This window comes from Vidua chalybeata, chromosome 14 (assembly GCF_026979565.1).
Source record: "Vidua chalybeata isolate OUT-0048 chromosome 14, bVidCha1 merged haplotype, whole genome shotgun sequence".
Taxonomy (NCBI): Eukaryota; Metazoa; Chordata; class Aves; order Passeriformes; family Viduidae; genus Vidua; species Vidua chalybeata.
This window is the reverse complement of record NC_071543.1, coordinates 1,401,031-1,422,457: the sequence shown is the minus strand read 5'-3', so window position 1 is coordinate 1,422,457 and position 21,427 is coordinate 1,401,031. Positions and strand designations below refer to the sequence as shown.

The window sequence follows — 21,427 nt, the reverse complement described above, 5'->3', positions numbered from 1 at the left end:
TTGTTCAACAGGGGAATTGCAGGTGGTGGTAAAGGCTCCCCCCAGGCAGATGCCCGTGGGAGGTGTGAACCAAAACACTTGGGAGTGTGGGCGGGGGAACACCTTGTCTCCATGTGGCTGGGGAGCAGGGGAGGTCAGAGTGGGGATTCTCCAAATGTTGGAAGCTTTGTTTCTGACAGTTCCCCTCAATCAGCTTCTCTCTCCCTCCACATTTGCCACCTGTGATGCCTCCCACACCAGACTGTGGCCTTTAGTCTGTCATTCTCCTCCACAGTCACCCAAAGCCACCTTAGTAGTGTTGTAAAGGCAAGGAGAGGAAGCAGAGCAGCAGGGCAGAGGAGTGGGAAAAGCTTCAGGGAGTTAGGCTGGTTGTTGCTACGGCCATAGGAGTGAAGTTAAGATGCTAACTGGGTGATCTTCATTTGGTTCTTGGAAAGAAAAGCTGAAGGCAGAGAGACCTGTAACAGTCAAGATAAATAATTTCCTTCCATGACCTGGCATGTCCAGGGACTGCAGCCTTAGTCTCTCACGTGACTCTGTACCTCGTGAGAAGGCACAATGGACCTGGTTCCTCTCTCTGCACCAGCAAGAGGAGGGATGAAAATACCTTGGTATTGCTGCTCTCACAAAAAGCCAAGGCCAAGTCCGGGTGCTGGAATTTGGTAAGGAGCAGTTAAAGATGTGCTGTGCAGCTCCAGGGACCTTTGGACTAAGCCAAAGATCCCAAATTGTTTGGTTTCTTTCTCTGTATGACTCTGGGATATACAAGATCTGCCAGAGTATTTCTTACACCGCTGTGTAGAAAACTGAACCTTGACCTTTTCCACCACTTCCCAAAGATGTTCTAAAGTCACTGAGGGGAGCTGGGGAGGGTCAAGTGGGGGTTGAGTCTCAAAGGAGGCATCTACAGCAGGCAGAGACTGTACAAAATAGTTGGGAGCTGGAAAAAAAAAGGCTGGGAGTATTGATCCCTCGTTTCTGAGGAGAGTGGTTTGCACCCACCAGGTGCCATGGGAAGTGAGCAGCCCTCAGGAGCAGAGCTCAGCAGCCAGGGGTGGTGACCTGACTGCCAAATGTCCTCCTCGCTTGGCCTGAAGTGTGGATGTCTGCCAGGAGAGGGGAATCAGCTGGCCTGGTAACCCTGCTGCAACTGCATCCCGCTGCTTTGCCCTCCCAGTGCCCAACAGGGGAGGCAGAGAGAAATTGTTCTTTTTTGGACCTGATTCGTTTCTCCCAACTGCTTTCCACAGCCTGGTGCTCCCTTGAAGTCTCATTAGGGCTGGGCTGTGATTGTGTGGAGGCTTGAAAAGAAGAGCTGCAAAAGGAAAAACAAAATGAGGCAGAGAGAAGGACTATCAAGGAACTGGCAGGGCAGGAAGAGAGAGGTGGTAAGCACAGCGAGGGGGCATGAGAGACAACATGAAACAGATTTCCTTGAAAGAGTTGGTGAAGCAGAGTACACTGTTCCCATCTCCTTCTTCACCTGGGGCCGGGAGAGAACAGGGTCAGGAGTGAGGATCTCTGCAGAGGGAACAAACTGCTCCCCTTTTGTGAAACTTTCTCAGATGTTTTGAATGTCTTTTTTCACCTTGAGGGTGAGAATTAGACAGGGATTTATACAGGTGGTTTTTCTCCTGGCCAGTGCAGGCATTTCCATAGCACGGGTGGCATCCCAGGGACTTGGGTGCACTGTGCTTTCTCAGACCCAGTTCTGGGCTCTGCTGGATCCTCCACCCTCTCAAGTGCTGCCAACAGAGGTGGCTTGTCAGAGCTCAGTGCTTGTTGGTAGTGAGTGCTTCTCCTGGAGCAGGGCTGCAGCAGCTGCTCCCCCAGTCCTGGGCAGAGCTGGACTGCCCATCCCAGTGTTTCATTTTAGTCACAGTGGGTGGCACGGGAATGGGAAATGCAATTAAAGAAACTCCAGCTTCTCATCTGAATCTTGTCAAGCTGTCCTGGGGGAGCGATCCCGGGGAGTTAATCGTATGCAGTCAGAAGGTTTGTCTTCCAGCCCTTCCCAAGGAAATTTCCTTTTGTCTCCTCAAACACCCCATGAGCCAGAAGGACAGATGGACAAGAGCACCTGCCCAAAGTGCAAAATATCCTTCTCCAGTTATCCTATGTGCTTCCATCCTCACCTCTTTCCCCACCTGATTTCTTCATCTGCACAAAGTTCCTTTAACATTGGAGGGAGCAGTTAAGCATTTAGCAGTGAGGTGTGACATGAAGACAAGACTTTGGACAAACCTGGCTTTGCTCTGCCCAGGTATTTTCCAGAGATTGTGGAAACTGGGCTGCATCTTTATTTGCATCAGAAGGTGCTTCCAAGTGACTTTCCACCCAGGGCAGGTCCTCTCCTGAGAGCGGAGGAAAAAAAATCAAGCTAAAAGGAGGTGGTTCCTTCCTTGAGGTGCTTTGCATAATATTTCAGTGAATTGTTCAGTACCTTCCCCATTAATCAGTTCTGCCCCATCTGCATAGAGATGTCCACATCTCTGCCTTTTCAGTAATAACCTCATCAGGGACAGTGCAGACAGACTTGTGCTTCTGCAAAGCAGAGTCTGGCTGATGTCATGTCTCGCCTCAAGGACTTTCCTCAGTCCTCTGGGTAATGGCTTTTAACAGATGCTAAAACACACACGTGTAGGTCTTGTGCCCTGTGCCAGCCCGTGTCCCCATGGAAAGAGGAATGGGCACCCTGGGGCTGCCTGGGAGGAGATAACATCACTGCAGGGCGGGAAGGATGGCACAAGGGAACATCTCTGAAGAAAGATTTTGGGGTGGTTGGCTGTCAGGAGTGTAAAACCTGCCTTTTAGATGTCCCCACCTGCACATCCATGGCAGCAGGAAGGAGCAGAGGTGTGGGGGAACAGGCAGATGGGGCTCTCAGAAGGCAGCACAGTTTTGAAAGCCCTGTCCAGTTCCCATCTGCCAGCTCCAGGGGTGAGCAAGCCATGGCTGGGGGAGTTTGCAATCGACAGAGCAGCATTTCTAGCATGACTTGTTTGACAGCTCCTGGCACGAGCACAGGACATGGAGATGGTTTTTAATAGCACGTTTGTATTATAAAAAGAACTCTGTTTCAACTGAGATTCCCTGGACAGAGGCGAAAGACATTCAGGCAAGGACAGCACTGTCGGTGTTGCTGCAGAAGTGAAACAGATGGGAAGTTCAGTGTGTCACCTTGAAAACACAGATCATCACAGCTCTGCTCCTGCTGTCCTTGAGAGCTCCCCCAGTCACTCCAGCACCATCTCCAGAAATCTCTCTGGGGTCTGATTTCGAGGGAAGAGGACCTTGGAAGTGGAATTAAACTTATATTTGCATTCTTTTCATCTTCGTGTTGGAGAGACAGACCTTGCCCAGAGCAGGGCCATGGAGGTGGCCACAAGTGAGGTGTCCCACTCTAGTAATGGCAGAACTGGGAGAAGCCTGGCCTGCCCAGCCAGTCCCTGGAGTGGTGGGTGTCAGGCACAGCACGTGCTGTTGGTATCTGTCCCCTCTGCTGGCTGCCCTCTGAGGGCTTGCACATGTCATGCCCAGCAGCACCTCCCTGCCCACCAGCTGTGGGGACAAGAAGTGGTGCATTCAGATGTCAAGATAATTCTAAAATACAGTTACCTTACTTAGGTTATTTATTTAATCCTGAAGGCATCTCCAGACTTTTTACTATTGTTGAATGTGTTCCCTGGGATGTGGAGACACATGTGTGGTGCAACCCAGGATTTGTCTGAGATGTTTGCAGGCTGGGAGGGTGTGTGGGGTGTCCTGGAGAGGAAAATTCTCATCTGGGCAGAGCTGTGGGGGTGTGGACATGGTGAACACACAGCCTTTGAAAAAAAAACCACCCCATTTCTGGGTCTCCTCCAGGAAAGAACCGAGAATTTCCTGAATTGCAGCATCCCTAAGAGTTTGCCTGTGACAAACTTTGCTTTGCTTGGCTGCGTGATTGACAGCAGGGACACATCACATTCACGTCAGAGCACCTGAAATGCTGTCCCTGCTTCCCAGGAAAGCAGCCTGCTTTATTGGCCTGCAGCGAGGGATTTGCTTGGAGGTGAAGAGGGAGGGGAGCTCTATGAGTAAAAATGAATATCAGAACAACGAAAGCTAGAAAGTGACTGTCTAGGATATTAATCTCTCAGCCCCACTGTTATTTAGGATTTTTCACTGAGTATTCTGAGTTGGAAAAGACTAAACGATCTCTGCAGCAGAGGAAAACTGAGGAAGGTGTTTCCAGGTCTCTGAGCCCTTTGTTCAGAGGTTTTCTTGTTGCTGTTGAATACAAGTGAAGTTGCAAAAACCACATTTAAATACTTCATTTTATCCTCATTTAGGAGGCCATCTACGACATGTTCATCTCATGGCTTTGCTCCTCTCTTTGGCATTTGGCAGAAGGCTGAGCTCTTAACACAGAAAAAGAAGCTCATAAATGGAACAGAGGAACCACAGGGTCTTAGCCCCTCTGAATCCCACTAATTGCACTCTTGAGAGGGGTCAGCTGAACTGAACACACAAACTTGATAAAAGCCATTTGAAAAGGATGCTTTGGCAGAGCCCAGCTGTGCTTATTTGGTGTGGAAGGTAACCTGAAAGCACACACTGTTCACTTCAAGTCTTGTCATGCAAACCCCGTGAGTTTAAGCTGTTGTTCTGAAACTCAGTAGCACTAAATTACATTTTCTCTGAACCCAGGGTGGAACTTGGTCCAGAGCAGAGTTCCTAAAGCCAAATCTGACTGGAAATATGGGCTGATTCCCCATGTGTGAGGGCAGAGCAGCAGAGATAACCCAAGGAGCAGGCCTCAGGGTAGCACACGAGGCCAGCTCCCAGCTCTCCCGTGCCGGGGACAGGCTGATTTCTGAACAAATCACTTTTCTTTTGGATTGAAAATGTTTGGGGTTTTCTTAGAAATGACTTTTCACACAGCAAGGTCATAGCTTTTGAAAACTGAAAGGGTTTGAGAGCGCAATAAAATCTTTTTGTTGTTACTTTTTTTCCTCCCAATATGAAATACCCCTATCAGCTCCCCATCCTTTTATTTCCTTTCATTCAAATGCTCTTTCACCGAACACCATTCTTGCCATTAAATGTTTTCAGGTTATGCCATTCTCTGGAACTGTGTTTCCACCAGCGTCTGTGCTGCCCACATGAGGAAAGCCAGGGCTGCTCAGGGATGTGCTGCAGTGCCAGGTGGTGACAGTGCCCCAGGGCCAGCAGGGACTTGCTGAAGGGCTGGGCTGGAGCACACTCAGCAGCAGAGGCAGCCCTGCAGGGCATCCCTTAGCACGGGACAGACTCACACGACAGTATTTAGGGTAGGCAGCCCTCTGGGTTTGCCTCGTGGGGAGCTTGATTTATTATTTCATGACTGAAAGTTGACGTAATATTGCATGTGTGCCAACATGTGTGTGCTACCCCACGTGTGATCCAAATGGTGTGGCCAAACTGTTAAAGCAATTCCTCCTTCCTTCGTTAGCTCCTTCTGTTAAAAACACTAAAAATGCCTGTGCCTTCACAGAGACGCTAACAACCTCCATGTGCTGCACAGCAGATGGTACAGTAATGGTGGGGGCGTATTTTACAATAACCCTTTTCCACATGGGGAAATCGAGGCATTGAGAAGCCTCTTTCTAATGGCTGAGTGTCAGGGGCAGGGAAAAGCTACAGGGGAGCAGGAGATCGAGAAACAGTGCCCTGAGTTCTAGGGGCTGAGCTCATCCTGCCCAACTCCAGCTACTCAGCTTTGATCAGTGGACTCTCCCAAGGTCAGGAAGAGTAAGAGGTATTTCCAGAACACAACTTGGACTGCTTCATATTGAGATCCCCCTCCAGAAGTCCCTACCCACCCCCCCCACAAAGGCTGTAGGAAACTCATGGTCAAACACCTCCTGTTTTAACCACCTTGGCAGATGCCTACAGCTAAGTGGGATCTCGGTAACGCCCAGAGAGGGCTCTGAGCACCATCCCAGAGCTGATCAGTGCAGAAGCCCAGCCACGCAAGGTTCCTCAGCATCACTGGGGATTCCTGATGGGAATGGGCGCTGAATTCTTCAGGAGCTGTTGTGGTTTAACCCCAGTGGGCAGCTCAGCCACACAGCTGCTCACTCACTTGGAGGAGGAAGTTGGAAGGGTGAAAGTCCTCCCAAAGGCCAGAGCACTTTTGTGTAAATCTTGCCTCAGATAATTCTGAAAGAAAATATATTTGTAAATGCCAGAATTTCCCAATGGGCTCCCTACAGAGAGGCAAGGGAGCCAGCTCAGCTCCCAAGTTCTGCCTTGTGAGTAGCTGTGCTAATAATAGCCACTGAAATGAGATCAAACCACAGGACAGTGACAATAACAGCTCCGATTTTTCAGAAGATCTGAATGACTTGTGCACCAACCTTTTGCAAAGGCTGGCTATGAATGGCTCAAGAGGAGCTCTTTAATGCTGATCCCTCCTGAAAATCTGGGCTTGACAACAAATGCTGAGCCCCTGGGATAGCTGACCCTCCACTCTTCCAGGGTGTTAGCATTGATTATCCCAGACTTGAGTGCTGAACTTTAAGGCAGGACACAACTGAGCAACCACCCAGAAGTGAGATGTCACCAGCAACTCCAGCTGGGAGTTAAACACGGATAGTGACATCAAACATGAATTTATCACTGCAGTTTTTGTTGCTTTCTCCTACACCAGAGATATAACTTAGGAGGAGCTATGTAAACTCACATGAACTCAAACGGGGTGTGCAGTGATGGGGGAGAATATGTCAAATATTGTGCTATTTTGGCCCCAACACTGCGCCAGTGCTACCTTTATTTCACATTTTTACATGTCTCCATCACCACATACCCTATGTCCAAGCAGTGCCTGGTGTGATCCAGCACATTCAGGTGCTGGGATGGGCTCTCCCAACCCCCTGGGTCTGGGCAGTGGCCATGCCTGTGCACTTGGCCTGAGGGCTGCTGCTGTCCTTACCTCTGTGTCTGCTCGTGTCTGCTTTGAATGAACTGTGGAGGCAAAGCCACCCCTCTGACCGTGCTGCACCTGTCCCCATTCTCCTCAGACATCCATTAGGACCCTGTCCCTGTCACCTTTGCTCATCCCCGTGTCCAACCCGGCTGGAGCATCAGCCCAGAGAGTGACTCGGCTGTCTGATGGCAAAAGCTCTTCCCTCACCACCTCATTCCTATGCAAGGGACATGCTGGGGACCCATCGCTCCTCTCTGCTGGCCGCCAGGGGAGCGAGGGCGAGGAGGATGAAGTGGGGCCCGTGCTGTGCCCTGCCCTGCCCGCCCCCCGCAGGACACGCTGTCCGAGGGAGTGCTGCGGCTATTTTAGCAGCACGGCTGGAGGAGCCGGCTCTGAACCAGCAGCGAGGGCAGCGCGGGGAGGATGTGCTGCAGTCATAAAAATTCCACCGAGATAAATCAATAGAGGGAGGAGGAGAGTGAGAGGGAGGGATGGCAAAGTCAGACTTTCTTCATCTCTGCACACAAAAGAGAGGGAGGCAGTGGGGGTCATGCAGGTTCAACAGGAGTGAAAGGGACCAACAGTTTCATCAGGAGCTACCAGGAGCAGGTGACTAACTGGTGGAACTGGATCTGGGGTCTGGTTCAGACAGCTGCTGAGTGCCAGACTTGTTCCTGCATGGCATTAATTAGCACCTTCTCAAGCAGGCTGAAAGAGAGTTTAAGGAGCAAACGGAGTTGAAGCAGTGAGCAGCAGAGTGGTGGGCTAATAGTGTGGGCTACTGCCAGTCCAATCCAGGCAGGAGCTGCCTCTCAGAACTGCCAGTTATCCATGAGCTAGGACACACTCTCTTACCAAAACTGGAGGTCCTTGTTACAGTGGAAAATCTCTCTTCTGTCAGTGAAAAAAGACTCAGGATGTTTAACTGGTTGCACCCAGAGCTGGGACCATGCAGCCCCAGCTTTCTTTTCTGATCTCCAGCAAGGAGTATCCACCCAAGGACCCAGAGTGCTCTGAGTTTTCATATGAACCCTTTGCAGTGTAAGTCCTGTAGCAAGGGATTTATGCACAGCGCTACTATTGCTCTCTGTACAAATCAGGTGTGTGGAACAGGACTGGGCTGTACCCCAATAAATAACAGAAAGAGCTGTCTGCTTGCCTTCTCTGCTAAGCTGGTGAGCAGCTTTCCCTGCCTGTGATTGAAAGGTGGAGCTGAACTTGAGGCTGGATTCAGCCAACGTCCACACTGCCCCTCCACGCCTGTGCTTAAAAGGAGTATTGAGTTGTCTGCCAAGAGGAAGCCCAAGGTCTTGTTTGTATGGTCCTGGTTTTCCAGGCAAGGGCCAGGCTCAGCCCAGCAGCAAACACAGAGTCTTTGGCTCTTCCTAAGTGTGCCATGGATGTCCTGGCTGTGAGCTAATGGTGAGCCTGGAGAGGTGTCAGAGGCCACCAACACCGTCTCCCAGACCGAGAAAATAAACGTTCTGGCTGTGCCTTCCTGCAGACCAGAGCAGCAGGCTCTGCTTGGCCTGAATCCCTCTCAGAACATCCCATTCTTCCTCATCCTTCCCAGGAATACACCATTGACATCTTCTTTGCTCAGACGTGGTACGACCGGCGCCTGCGGTTCAACAGCACCCTGAAGGCGCTGACGCTGAACACCAACATGGTGAGCCGCATCTGGATCCCCGACACCTTCTTCAGGAACTCCAAACGGGCTGATTCCCACTGGATAACCACTCCTAATCAGCTCCTCCGCATCTGGAACGATGGAAAAGTGCTCTACACTCTCAGGTACGTCCAGGAGGCTCTGCTGAGGGGAGGGAACAGAGAGATGCTCAAGTGGTTCCCTGAACTAAAATCCTTTCAAGTGTTGTCTTGGTCAGTCCAGCTGTTTTATTCTGTTAATAAACATTTGTTTATTTATTTTATGGGCTCTTTGTTCCTATAACTTCTCACTTTCATAAACAGATCTGAAAAGTTGACTTAACAGAAGGGCTTTTTGAAGGTGAAGCTTACATGGTTTTCCTCACCTTGAAAATATCCAAACATATATTTTTGGTTTGGAATGTTCCTGAAAACAGACTGATCTTCAGCAAATTAGTTCTCAAGGAAGTGAGAATGCCTCTGTCACATTTAGGTGTTGGAATCAAACCATCTTCACCAGCTCAAAATCTCTTTCTCTTTCTCCCCCTGTCTCAGGCTGACAATCGAGGCTGAATGTCTGCTCCAGCTGCAGAATTTCCCAATGGACACTCACTCCTGCCCTTTGGTTTTTTCCAGTTGTGAGTATACATATTTCAAAGATAGCTTTAGAAGGTGAGCAGAGAAACCTCAGTGCAGTGATACTTTTCTGGGGAAACCACCCTCCCTTTTAGCTACATTTTTTCACTTAATTTCTATGGCACCCTTCCTGACGTGAAGAATCTCCCACTCCTGGGCTAGCAGAGGTCGTCAGAGACAGATTCACAACATCTCTGAGTTTCTCCTTAATTTGGGTGGATGTTGGAGGAGATTATTTCACTGACCTTCTGGTCACTCCAGACAGAACATGGATAAATTCCGGTGGACAAATGGCACCCGTCCTGCCTTGCATCTTCCCCCTTCTCCCACTCTCTGAGTGAGGTCTGGAAACGTTCTGCTCCAAAGGAGGGTTACTCAGACCTCCCCTCTCAGTCACTACTCATGCAGACTCTTCAGCAGAGAGGGTTCTGATGTTATCACATCTCTGGTAATTTTGCAGGCAGCCTTTCTGCACCAAGAGATCCCTGTCCTCGTGCGTGGGTGGGAAATCTGATTTAATCATCTGAGCTCGGGTTCTCCTGCTTCCCCTGCCACTGAAGAGATGCAGCTCAGAGCTCTGAGGTGCTTCAGAAGGAGGCAGCATGCTGGGGAGATCTCATCCCTTCATCTCCCACCACCCCTCATCTTTGCTAATTAGCGGTGCATGCCGTACATGCTTGATAATTAGAAACACACTGTTAGTTAGCTGCCAAGCTCTTACTCCATCCTCCTCCAAGGGACTTTCTCCTAGGTCCCTGCTTCACAGCAGGCTTGTTTCTTTATCAAGAAAGCCAGAGGCAGGAGAAGCTGTGCTGCAGCCTGCAGGGCCAGGTTTTCTTCTCCATGGAAAGTGCACCCCTTCTTCTCCAAGATCAGCTCCCAGGGCAAGAGGTACAGGGAGCACACAGAGCAGCCAGAGCCATGCTGGCAGCTTTGGATTCCCAGTGTACTCATGGCTGGGATGGCACTCATGAGGTGCTGGCTGCCCCAGAGAGCTAAAACCCTTAAAGCTTTCAGGCTGGTGGAATCCCAGAATCAAAGAAGAGTCGGGGCTGGAAGGGGCCTTTGGAGATCTTCTAGAACAGTCCCACTAGCAGGCAGCATCACCTAGAGCAGGTTACACAGGAATGCAGCCAGGTGGGGTTTTGAATCCAGAGTTTTGACTCCAGAATCAGGGGAGGGAGACTCCACAACCTCCCTGGACACACTGTTCCATTGCCCTGCCACCGTCAAACCAGCAGATTCCTCTTGGACCGACCCACATCTCATTCCCAGCAGTGCAGTCCTTAGAAAGGCTCTGTTCCTGGCAGTGCTTTCTTTCTGGCAGTGCCTTCCCCATCCCCAGGATCTGAAGCAGCCCATGAGGGGAGATGCAGTCCCTACTCCCATTCCACGTGGGAATGCCACAGGGAATCTAAACAAAAGGCACCAGAAACACCTGCCTGAAGGGTTGGTGTTTGCAGCACAGCTCTGCTGAGGTGCCCCTGCTTTTGCAGCCGGGGTGGTGCCCGAGGTGGGGGTGCATGGCATACTGTTCCACTGATGTCCGTGGATGGATTTTCCCAGATGGATACCCTCGGGAGGAGATTGTCTATCGCTGGAGACGCTACTCCATCGAGGTCTCTGACCAGCGCACCTGGAGGCTCTACCAGTTCGACTTCACGGGGCTGAGGAACACCTCGGAAGTCCTCAGGACCGGGGCAGGTGAGGCAAGGGGAGGCAGCCCACAGGAGCACCACTGTGCTGGAGACCTGGTGGGAGGCCGAGCAGTGGGGAAGGGAAGTTACAACAGCACGGTCAGAGAAAAAAGTCAAAAATGAAGGGATGGAGCTTGGCTAGAGGCTGCAGAAGTGACAGGGATGAAGGGTGTGAGAGGAAGATGGAGCAAGGAGAGACCAGAACCACTGACATCTGTGAACTTCGGGGTGACAGTGCTGATGTGAATGAAGCTATCCCTAATCAAAGGGTCAGAAGGGAGAGGAGAGGGAACTTAAATCCCCTCTTGTTGCAATGTGTGCATGCTGTGTAATCTCTGGGTGATGCTTATGATTGGAACGGGAGCTGGAGAAATCAGAACTTGCAGGTCTCGATCTTTCCTTCTGTAAACTCATGTCAGGCTGATGAACACCTGAACTGTGCTGTAAGAGACAGGGACAAGGCTGCATGTGTGAAGAAACTAAATAATGGAAGCCCTTCAGCTCCTCCTCCTCCTCCTCCTCATAATAGCTCACATCCCCTTTCCTTCCCACAGACAACTGAGGAAAGCCTCTGGATTCCTGAAGGTGGGGTGAGCTCATACTTTTAAGCCCTCTGAAACAGCAAGGAGCAGTGCTTCTCCTACTCTGCAGGAAGCTGCTGCTCTCAACAGTGGCAGCCAGGGTAGAAAGGCAGCACAAACTGGGACAAGAAGTGAAAGTGTCTTGAATGCACCAGTGGCCCTCTGATGTTTGTAATTCTCTTTTTTTTGGTAATTGCTTGCAAGCCTCATCTTAACCCCAGAGCTGTCAGGTGGCTTTCTTCCAATACTCACTGTGAGCCTCTGAAAAAAGAAAGAGCCACCACTGTAAGTTGCCAAATGAGCAATTAGGATGTACAGCACCACATGTCTTTTCCAGAGGCAGAACCAGACTCTCAGTGGAAGTGATTGAAGGTCACCTCCTTTGTCACAGCTCAGGTAGTTCGTTAGCAAGCCAGGCCATGCAGCCTGTTACAGCCAAAGAGCTTCTATAGAAAAGAAACCCTTGCAGCAGTCAGCTGAAGATAAATGCTCTCTGTAGTTCCTCCCCTGAAAATTGTCCAAACTGTGTGCTTTTCAGTGTCCTTAGCCAGGCCAGTACGAATGCAGCCTGGTAGCCATATGGACAGCCAGGCAAACAGCCAGTGGGCAACCACAAAGTCAGCCCTTAAATTAGTCACAAAGACATCAAGCAGGACAGCTACAGAGCCAGCCATGTAGCCACAGAATCCACTAGTAAGAAAACCAGTGAGTCACCAAACCTACTCTGCCAGCTATGTGAAGTTAACAATCTGGGCAGCTACCAAACCAGATGGACAGGCACTTAAAGCAATGAAAAAGCCTCACCAGAAACTCCAGATTCTGAAATTTTGCTGATTTTTCTGCTTTAGGAAGCCTCAGGTTGTGATGCCAATGTCTGTTGCTGTTTCCTAGGGGAGTACATGGTGATGACAGTTTCTTTTGACCTAAGCAGACGTATGGGTTACTTTGCCATTCAGACCTACATTCCCTGCATCCTCACTGTTGTTCTTTCCTGGGTTTCCTTCTGGATCAAGAGAGACTCTACGCCAGCCAGGACATCTCTGGGTAAGAGACAGGATGATGCATGTCTGATGCTTGTCAAACTCTGCCAGGCAAGCAGACTGGCAGTGTTGGACTACAAAATCTCCTGAAGCACTTTGCCATTTTTCGGCATTTTTGAGCTTACCAGAGAGCATTCCACTCCTTCAGCTTCCTGTGTGTGTAACACTCCACAGCTCAACCAAATCTCCAGCTGTGCTGGCTTGGGCTGCTGGATTACCTCAGGAGAGCACCTCACTCTCATGGCTCCATCTGAAACCCAAGCATGGCCTTTTCCAAGCTGACACTGGGATGTTCTCATGCACCAAAAGGGAGAGAGAAGGGCGGAGCTGTGGCATTGCAGTGCTGCCCACCGGGCTCCTGTCACATGCACATTTTCCACGTTTCCTCACAACTTTTCAAGGCTTCTGGCTAGGGCTGCTGACAGGAAGGTTGTAGGGTTAATGGGCAAAGTTGCTTGGCTGCATCCACAGAGCCCCAGGCTCTGGCAGAAGCTGGAAGTTCTGTAGGTACAACCTTTTTCTGTCAGTCACCCCAGAGGACCCAGAGAGTGACAACAGCTCTGCCTGTTGTTTAGATTTTCTCAGCAAACTGCAGTGGCTCCTTGAGGCAGGAGAAACGCTTCTGTTGATTGAATGCTGCTCTGATGGGTGCTGGGGACATCTTTGCAGTCTTTAGTACTTTTTGGCTATATCTGAATTTTGCAGCAAGCTGTGATTCCCGGTGCTGTCCTTCCTATCAGCCCCGCTGACTTTGCCTTTAATTGGAGGTAGCATTCCCAGCCGTGCCTGCAGGTCTCTGTGGGGATGGAGAGGAGAGGACGGGCCATCAGCTATTCAGAGCCCATCCATGATGACCCATCCCTCTCAAAATTAATTAGTTTGGTGCTCATGGAGGGAGGAGGAAGAGGAAGGTGTCATTTCCAATGAAGGTGAGGGTGTGCCACAGTCTGCAGCTGGTAAAGGAATAAACAGCAAGAGGAAAATGTGCAGGGCTCCAGTGACTGTCTCAAAAATCAAAGGCAAGTTTCCCCAGGAGAGGGGCCCCTCTCTATGGGAAGGGACTACAGCCCATGAAGAATAATGTATTCTTTCCACAGCCCCTGTTGTACTTAATACAAATGAGCCCCAGCACATTTCGAGCCTGCCAGCCTACATTAGGGAGATATAAACTGGACCGGTTCCACTGGCACTTCAAAAACATGGGAAGTCACATCACATCTGCTAATGAAAGTACGGTGGGAAAACACGAAAATCTTTTGCCATGCTCACCCCCAGAGCCACTGAGGTGACCTCAGGAAACGGTGGCAGGTGGATGTAGGTGGATGCTAGAGAAGGAGAAACAGGTGGACTTCTGTTCCTTCCCCACATCCTGAAAATCAGTGGATGAGATCACAGTACCAAGTCCTGTAGCTGATCCTTTGTTGGCTCCTGACACTTCATCTCTGGAAGCAGAAACATGGCCATTGCTGCTCCTGCAAAAACAATTCCAAGCCCCACTCATGTCAAAAGAAATTCCTTATCACCTCCTACGCACTTGCCCGCTGCATCAAGGAATGCATAGATTGTGAACAGTTGTCTCTGAAGAATAGCCAGGAGCAGATTGAAAATTTATGGAATAGGACCAAGGAAATAAAGGGAACCTTGGGATTGGTATCTGCTACAGGACAGCCTGATGACCAGGGAGCAGAACAGCACTGGCAGATTTTTCAGGACATTTGCCAAAGAGCACAAGGGCTCTCAATACCCAGGTGTAAGAAATCAGGAAAGGAAGAGACCAGCATGGATGTCTCTAGAGCTTCTGGTCAGACTAAAGGGCGAAAAGGACATACACAGGCAGTGGAAGCAGGGCCAGATATCCTGGAAGGAGTACAGGGACACTGCCCAGTTGTGTAGGGATGGGGTTAGGGATGCAGAGGATACTAACATGGGCTTCTCCAGGTTTGTCAGCCAGAAAAGGAAGGTCAAAGCAAGTTGAATACAACTGGCAAACTGGTAAAAAATGGATGAGAAGGAGTCTGAGGTACTTTTTTGCCTCAGTCTTCACTGGCAGCCTCTCTCCCCACATTCCACAGTGGGTGGACTGCAAGACAGGGACTGGAGCAGCAAAGTCCCTCTCACTGCAAGAGAAGATCAGCTTTGAGACCACCTGAAGAACCTGAATAAGTCTATGGGACCTGACAAGATACATCCCAGTGCACGGCTGATGTGGTTTCCAAGCCACTCTCCATGATACTTGAAAAGTCATGGCAGTAACCAGAAAAGGGGAAACACTGCACCCGTTTTTTCAAAGGGTAGAAAGGAGGACCCCAGGAACTACAGACCTGTCAGCCTCCCCTCTGTGCCTGGGAAGATTGTGGAACAGATCCTTCTAGAAGCTGTGGTGAGGCACAGGGAGGACAGGAGGTGAGGGCAAGCCCTGCCTGACCAACCCAGCCTCACATAGAGTCTGGATTTCCCACTCCTTTACCAGTCCACATTGATGATCAGTGTGATAACACACTTTTGAACATCATTCCTTTTCACAGAGCATTGTCAAAGGGTTCCTCGAGACCAGAGTCTGGCTGAGCAGAGCCAAAATGGGACCAGACAATCAGAGCAGAGGGGAAAGGGGGGTGTTCTGAGGCGTGGATGCGTGTAGAAGACAGATGCACTCCTTGTCGGTACTTAAGCCAGCTGTGTTCTCTCTTAGGTATCACGACTGTGCTCACCATGACCACCCTGAGCACCATCTCCCGCAAGCACCTCCCCCGTGTTTCCTACATCACAGCCATGGACCTCTTTGTCTCTGTGTGCTTCATCTTCGTCTTCGCCGCTCTCATGGAGTACGCCACGCTCAACTACCTGGTGGGAAACAAGAAACCACTGGAGCACAGCCACAGGAAAGCCAGGCTGGTGGGTCAGAGGGGCCAGCAGAGGTGGATGCTGTTACAACCCCAAGCTATTTAAAAATATCCTTCCTGAGCCTGCATTGGAAACTACTGATGTGGCTTTAGGGCCTGACCCATACTGAGTTCACCCAGTCTTCAGACCACTCTGTGTGCTGGGTCTGAGAGGTGAGACACAACCAGAAAAAGCAGCTGAGGCTCCCTTAAAACAAGGAAGCCCCTGTCAGAGCCAGGTACCCTGTGCTCCCTTCAGAATTGCTGGAGAGCTTATCAGAACAGTTTAGAATGACTCACATGACTGAATGTAAATGCCGCTTTAAGACACCTGTGTCAGTTTGATCTCTGGATTACAGAGGTATCTTAGGTCACAGAGATGCAGAAACCGACTTTCCTTTGTGGTCGTCCATCAGGAGACCTCCTGAGTGTGAGGATAGTGAGCCCATGGCAGTCTTCATTCTCTTCATCCTCATCCTCTACCATGAGATCTGCCCTAGCTCATGGCAGATACTTCTGACACATGAACTGAAAGAGGCCTCTGACCTGGGGCAGAACTGAAACAGAAAAAGACATATCTCTTCTGGGCCAGGCTCATTTCCCAGCACATCCCCCCCACCCTCATATCCCAGGGTGGACAGAGCTCTTCCATGAGGCTCATGACGAGCCACACACAGCCTTTCCCCAGCTTTTCTCCAGTAACAGGCAGCAACCAGCAGACACATCTGGGCTGTGTGCTGTGTCTTCAGAGGCAGCTGAGCTCAGGGGAATGAGGGAAGAGGCCAGAACAGATCGAACAGGTCGTGTTTCTGCACTGACTGTTATTGGCACAGATGGGCAATCAGTGCAATCAGACTTTGCTGAGTAGGGCTGTGCCCTGAGGTGCCAGGGACAACACTCACAGTCATGCAGGGAGCTGCCAGTTCCCCAAAAGTGGTGATTCACAACCAGGTGCAGAGACTGGGGATGATCAGTCATCCCCCTCCACTGAACTGCACCCATGATGATCTGATCTCTTGCCAGCTGGGTGGGGGATGATGTCCAGAACATGTTTTGTTGCCTTTTCCTCCCCTTTAACCTGCCTGCCTCTCCCCCTCACAGCCACCTGCTGGTGCACAGGTGATGCCAACCTTCACCACCATCAACATCAACCACATCATGCACTGGCCCCCGGAGATAGAGGAGGATGAGGATGACGAGCCCGGCTCGCCGTGCCTGGAGGGAAAGGAGTGTGAGAGGTTCTTCTGCTGCATCGAGGACTGTCAGACGGGAATGTGGCGGGAGGGGAGGATCCGCATCCACATATCCCGCCTGGACTCCTACTCCCGCGTCTTCTTCCCCACCGCCTTCCTGCTCTTCAACATCGTCTACTGGATTGCCTATCTCTATCTCTAGCCCCCCGTCGTCCTCAGCTGGAATGGACAGGGCACCAGCAAGAGGGGCTTCTTGAGGAGCATAGAGAACAGCGTCTCTCCTGTTGTAGTCAGCTGTCAGTCTGAACAACCCGACCTGGTGATTCCCTCTTCCTGCTCTCTCATCTCTTCTGAGAAGACCAAACAGCTTTTTTTTTTAGCCTTCTAACATAATCTTTTTAGAGAATCTACCCTTCCCCAGACACCCCTCTCTCCAACACCACCAGCATTGTACTCCTTGTAAGATTACCCAAAAACATCCCATCTCAAGCATTAGGGATTTTGTCAAAAAAGACCCTTAATGCATTTCATTTTTCCATCCAATCCTACTCCGAAATTTCAAGGGAAGTGATGGCAAATGGAGTTTTCTGCACAGTTAACAAGACTGCAAAGGAAATAAAATACATCTTGCGACTTCTGCACCACTTCCACCAGAACAGACTTTGTGGGCTGCTAGAAGCTCGGAAAGGTCAGAAGGAAATAGTGTGGAAAAGGACAGCAGTGCAGCTTTCCCACAGTAGCTGGGCTTGGCTGAAACGTTTTGGGCCTGCCCAGACATCTGATGGTGGCACTGACGAGGATGGAGTTGCTGCAAGCCTCCCCCAGCTCCCCGCAGAGTATCTATGAAGCATTTCTCACGGATCACTCCAGGACACCCACCCACTGAGGCACTGCTGATTCCCATCCGACAGTGATGAAAAGCACTTCACGAGCTGGAAGGGCCCACCTGCCTTACTGGAGCAGGCTCTTCAGGGCCCACGGCGACATTTCTGCTGTGAGACCAGGACTCGGAGCAGGCTTTGCAGTTGGGCATAGCCAAAAGAGGGGGGAAGACCTTGTGAGAAGGGCCAGAAGAAGCCTCCTGAGCCTGTTGTGAGGTAGTTCTCTTTGGCCTGTCCACATGGGCTGCGAATCACAGAGGGACAGCGCTGTCCCACGCAGTGACACTCGTTGATGCCATCAGATCTGTGTTGGGTGGTCGGTGCCAACCTGAGGAAGGGGTACAGGAAAGGGAGCACACAGCTTCCAGTGCATTCCTGCAGCTCAGATGTGTTCCCTTCTTTATTTTTCTCATAACTGCACAAAACAAGAGTTTTCACTCTAACTGATGACCCCTCCCGGTTGCCATCATCACTTGGCCTGTTTCCTCATAAAATCAGGACATGGAGTGAGTTGTCCTTGATGGATTTTAAGAAGGACAAATGTAGTGAGGTGATCCCATCTTAAAGAGATGGAGAAGTGCATAACGCAGTTTCAGCTGGGGAGAAACTGCATAATAAAGAAGAGGAAACTCAGGCCCAAGGTCCATGATGTGTCAACTGGCTGCCTCCCCATTTACACCAGCTGCTGATGTGGCCCACAGCATGATTGTGAAAAGCAGTGGGCCGTTAATAGTTACTTACTGTGTAAATTAGAAACAAAAAAGATCTTTTTTTAAAAACAGCATGTTTTAGGAAAAAAAAATAGGACTTAAAAGGCTTGTCAGGAGAAGAAAGCTGGCATGGCTGCAGAGGAAAAGTTAGGAAAGGCTGGCTCACAGGACAGCTAACAGAGGCAGGAGGTTTCACATATTCTTGGAGAGCAATTTGGTCTGGTTTAAAGAGGGATTTTGACACTGTTAAATCTGATCGGAATAATGAAGTGTCATGTTTAATTCATTCACAAATGCAGCCTTACCTGGGTTCCAGATGAACAGCTAGAGCATCTTATTAAGTATACAATAGTACAACACTCAGCTAAGTATAACCTAATGGGGTCAGACCAGCAGAGCTCTGAAAGGGGAAATTGTGCCTGTCTAACCTGTTACAGTTCTTTTAAAATACCAAGGAAGAGATAAAGGTTACTCAGAAGCATAATTTGCTTAGCTACTCCGACAGCTTTTGAAAGGGAGGAAAGAAATTGTGGCGGGCGGTTCTAACTGAGGAAATTGATTTAGCAAAAGAATTATTAAGGAGGTTCTAATTAGAGGAAATTAACTGAGGAGAGGGGGGAAAAAAGAATTGTTAAGGAGGCTCTAATTAGAGGAAATTAATGTTTTAGAGAGAAAGACACAGAGAGGGAGAAGTCTAAGAAAAGAATCAAAACAACTTGCAGACAAGGGAAGCTGCTGGGTGACAGTGCCGACTCCCAGCCAAGCTGGCTGATGTTCTGCTCCCAGTAGCAAAGCGTTATTAGATGTAGCAACAGAAAAAAACCTCCTATGACTCAGCCCTACCCCAACAGGGAGCTGGATTAAACAGGGTCCTGTGATCTCTTCGGGGAGCCAAAAGGAAAGAGCATCCTAGATTAAAGCTGGCTCACACGACAGACTCTGAGTGAAGCACGGCCTCACATTTGGGAAGGCAGCTGTCGGGGCTGTGTGGGAGGGGACGCCCCGGTGGCAAACCAGGCTCTGTGCCAGATACCTCCTCAACAGGATGGTGGCTTGAAAGGTGTGCAGGCAGTGGAGGCTGCACTGAGCACAGGGAGCAAAATGTGGAAGGGCAGCAGCTGAGAAAGGGAGGGTGGAAGGGAAAAATTAACAGCCCTGTGCAATGGAGCCCGAACTGCTGCGATTTGCTGTAGCTTCAAAGCTCTTGGTGAACACATATGATTATCATGGGCACTGGAGAACAGACTTCAGCCCCGAGAGCAGCAGCTTGTTGAAATTAGACCTTTTACAAAATCAGCCAGGAGAGAAACAGGATGTACAAAAACCTAAGAGGACAAAGTAGACTTGAAAGATTGTAAGATTTTGCCAAAAAAAAAAGATAAAGCCAACACACACCTAGGTAATTTAACCAATGATGGAGGATTTGACAGAGGAAAATAGTCTAGCGTAGGCTGGAGCACAAGGAAGCTGATTACTAAGGCTGGGAAGGAGGAGGGAGGGGGCTTTTTGGCTTAGGGAAGTCTGTGCCCATCATCCATAGCACAATAAATAAAGGCATGCACATATTCAGTCATGTTTTTAATTTTCTATAGTATCCAAAAAAAAAAAAAAAAAGAAAAAAAAAAGGGAAAGCTAAGAAAAGCCAAAAAGAAAAATCTGCCATTCTTGTGGAATTACTTTGCAAGGCTCCAGATTACTTGTAAAATGGTTTTCCAGCTATCAGGAGGGAGCTCAGAGCACAGAGACATGCAGCAGTCAGGAGCTGCCCTGCTCAGCACGGCCCTGGGAGTCGAGCCCCTCTGTGCCCTCCTAGGCTGGCATTAGATACAGACCAAACCCATGGGGCTGAGCTGTGCTGCTCTGGGCAGGGAGGACAGAGGCACCGGGGCTGCTGCAAAGCACTCAGTGGCTGTGCTGCCTCCTCCTCCTCCTCCTCCTCCTCTCGTGGAGGTTTCAACATTCTCCCCTTCCCAGGAATTTGATGGAAGAGCTTTATGCTGGCAGCCTCACCAGCCAAGTGGGCACTGGGCTTCCCTCACCTCCTGCCTCCCCTTCCCAGGCAGCAGCAAGTCCCGTTCCCAGCCCTGCACATCCCCCTGCCGTGGTGAAGACAAACACACCCCAGGGGCAGTGACCTGTCCCTCTGTGCTGGGCACTGTGAGGCCACTCCTCAGCTCCTGGGGTCAGGTTTGCAAGGGTCTGGAGCACAAGCCCGATGAGGGGAGCCTGAGGGAGCTGGGAAAGGGGCTCAGCCTGGAGACAGGGAGGCTCAGGGGAGACCTTACTGCTCTCTACAACTCCCTGACAGGGCGGTGTGGTGAGGGGTGGCTCGGTCTCTTCTCCCAGATAACAAGAAACAGGAAAAGAGAAAACGTACTCTAGTTGTGCCAGGGCAGGTTTCGGTTGGATATTGGGGAAAAATTCATAATTGGAAGGGTGGTCAGGCTGTGGAACAGGCTGCCCAGGTGGAGTCACCATCCCTGGGGGTGTTTAAAATATGTAGCACCTGGGGAGATGGTTTAATGGAGCTCTTGGCAGTGTTAGATTTACATCTGGACACAATGATCATAAAAGGTCTTTTCCAACCTAAATGATTCTGTGATTCTATCACTCCACTAGCCTCGTATCTAATGATGGGGACTGGAAATTATGATCTCAGCATTCATGTCTTGTGGCCTTTGTTTGGAATATAAAAGGAAATCAGGAAAAAGGTTGATTTTTCATTTCTCTGCCTCCAATTCCTATTCTTCCCCTCCAAATTATGCCGCATAAGGAACCATTTTTAGCCTGTATGCTCTTCAGGACAGGGATTTTGTTACTGTGTGTTTGTACAGGGGCTGGCACTCTGGGGCTTGGTCCTTAACTGAGATTTCTGGATGCTTCTTATTATACATAATAAACAACATTATACACTGCCCATCCTTACCACTGTCTGTCTGCACCTTGTAAGAAGGGTAAAAGTTGTCCCCTGCCCCTCTCCTGATGGGGTTACTGGAGCTAGTGAATTTATTTATTTCCAGAGAAAACTATCTTGTTGGAAAGTAGGGGAAAATGTCACTGATGTTTTTGATGGGTGGTGGGTATTTTTGGGTTTGTTGTTTTTCTTTAAGAAAGGCAGGAGTTGCTTCAAGTCAGCGCTGCTCAGGAGCAGTCTCAGCCATTTCAAGTCATTATTGCTAAAGCAGAAGGCCTTGCTTGTTCCCCTCAGCCT

General features: G+C 49.9%; 1 protein-coding gene across 1 annotated transcript in view; it reads left to right on the top strand.

Annotated features, from left to right (window-relative positions):
- LOC128795319 (gamma-aminobutyric acid receptor subunit gamma-4) overlaps window positions 1-21,133 on the top strand; it is a 36,059-nt gene extending 14,926 nt beyond the window's left edge. Inside the window, exons 4-9 of the mRNA XM_053955997.1 lie at window positions 8,526-8,746; window positions 9,155-9,237; window positions 10,802-10,939; window positions 12,405-12,557; window positions 15,243-15,445; window positions 16,534-21,133. Of these exons, the coding sequence (XP_053811972.1) occupies window positions 8,526-8,746; window positions 9,155-9,237; window positions 10,802-10,939; window positions 12,405-12,557; window positions 15,243-15,445; window positions 16,534-16,827 (1,092 nt within the window). The 3' untranslated portion in view covers window positions 16,828-21,133. The remainder of the gene's footprint in view (window positions 1-8,525; window positions 8,747-9,154; window positions 9,238-10,801; window positions 10,940-12,404; window positions 12,558-15,242; window positions 15,446-16,533) is intronic.
- The last annotated feature ends 294 nt before the right edge of the window (window positions 21,134-21,427 follow it).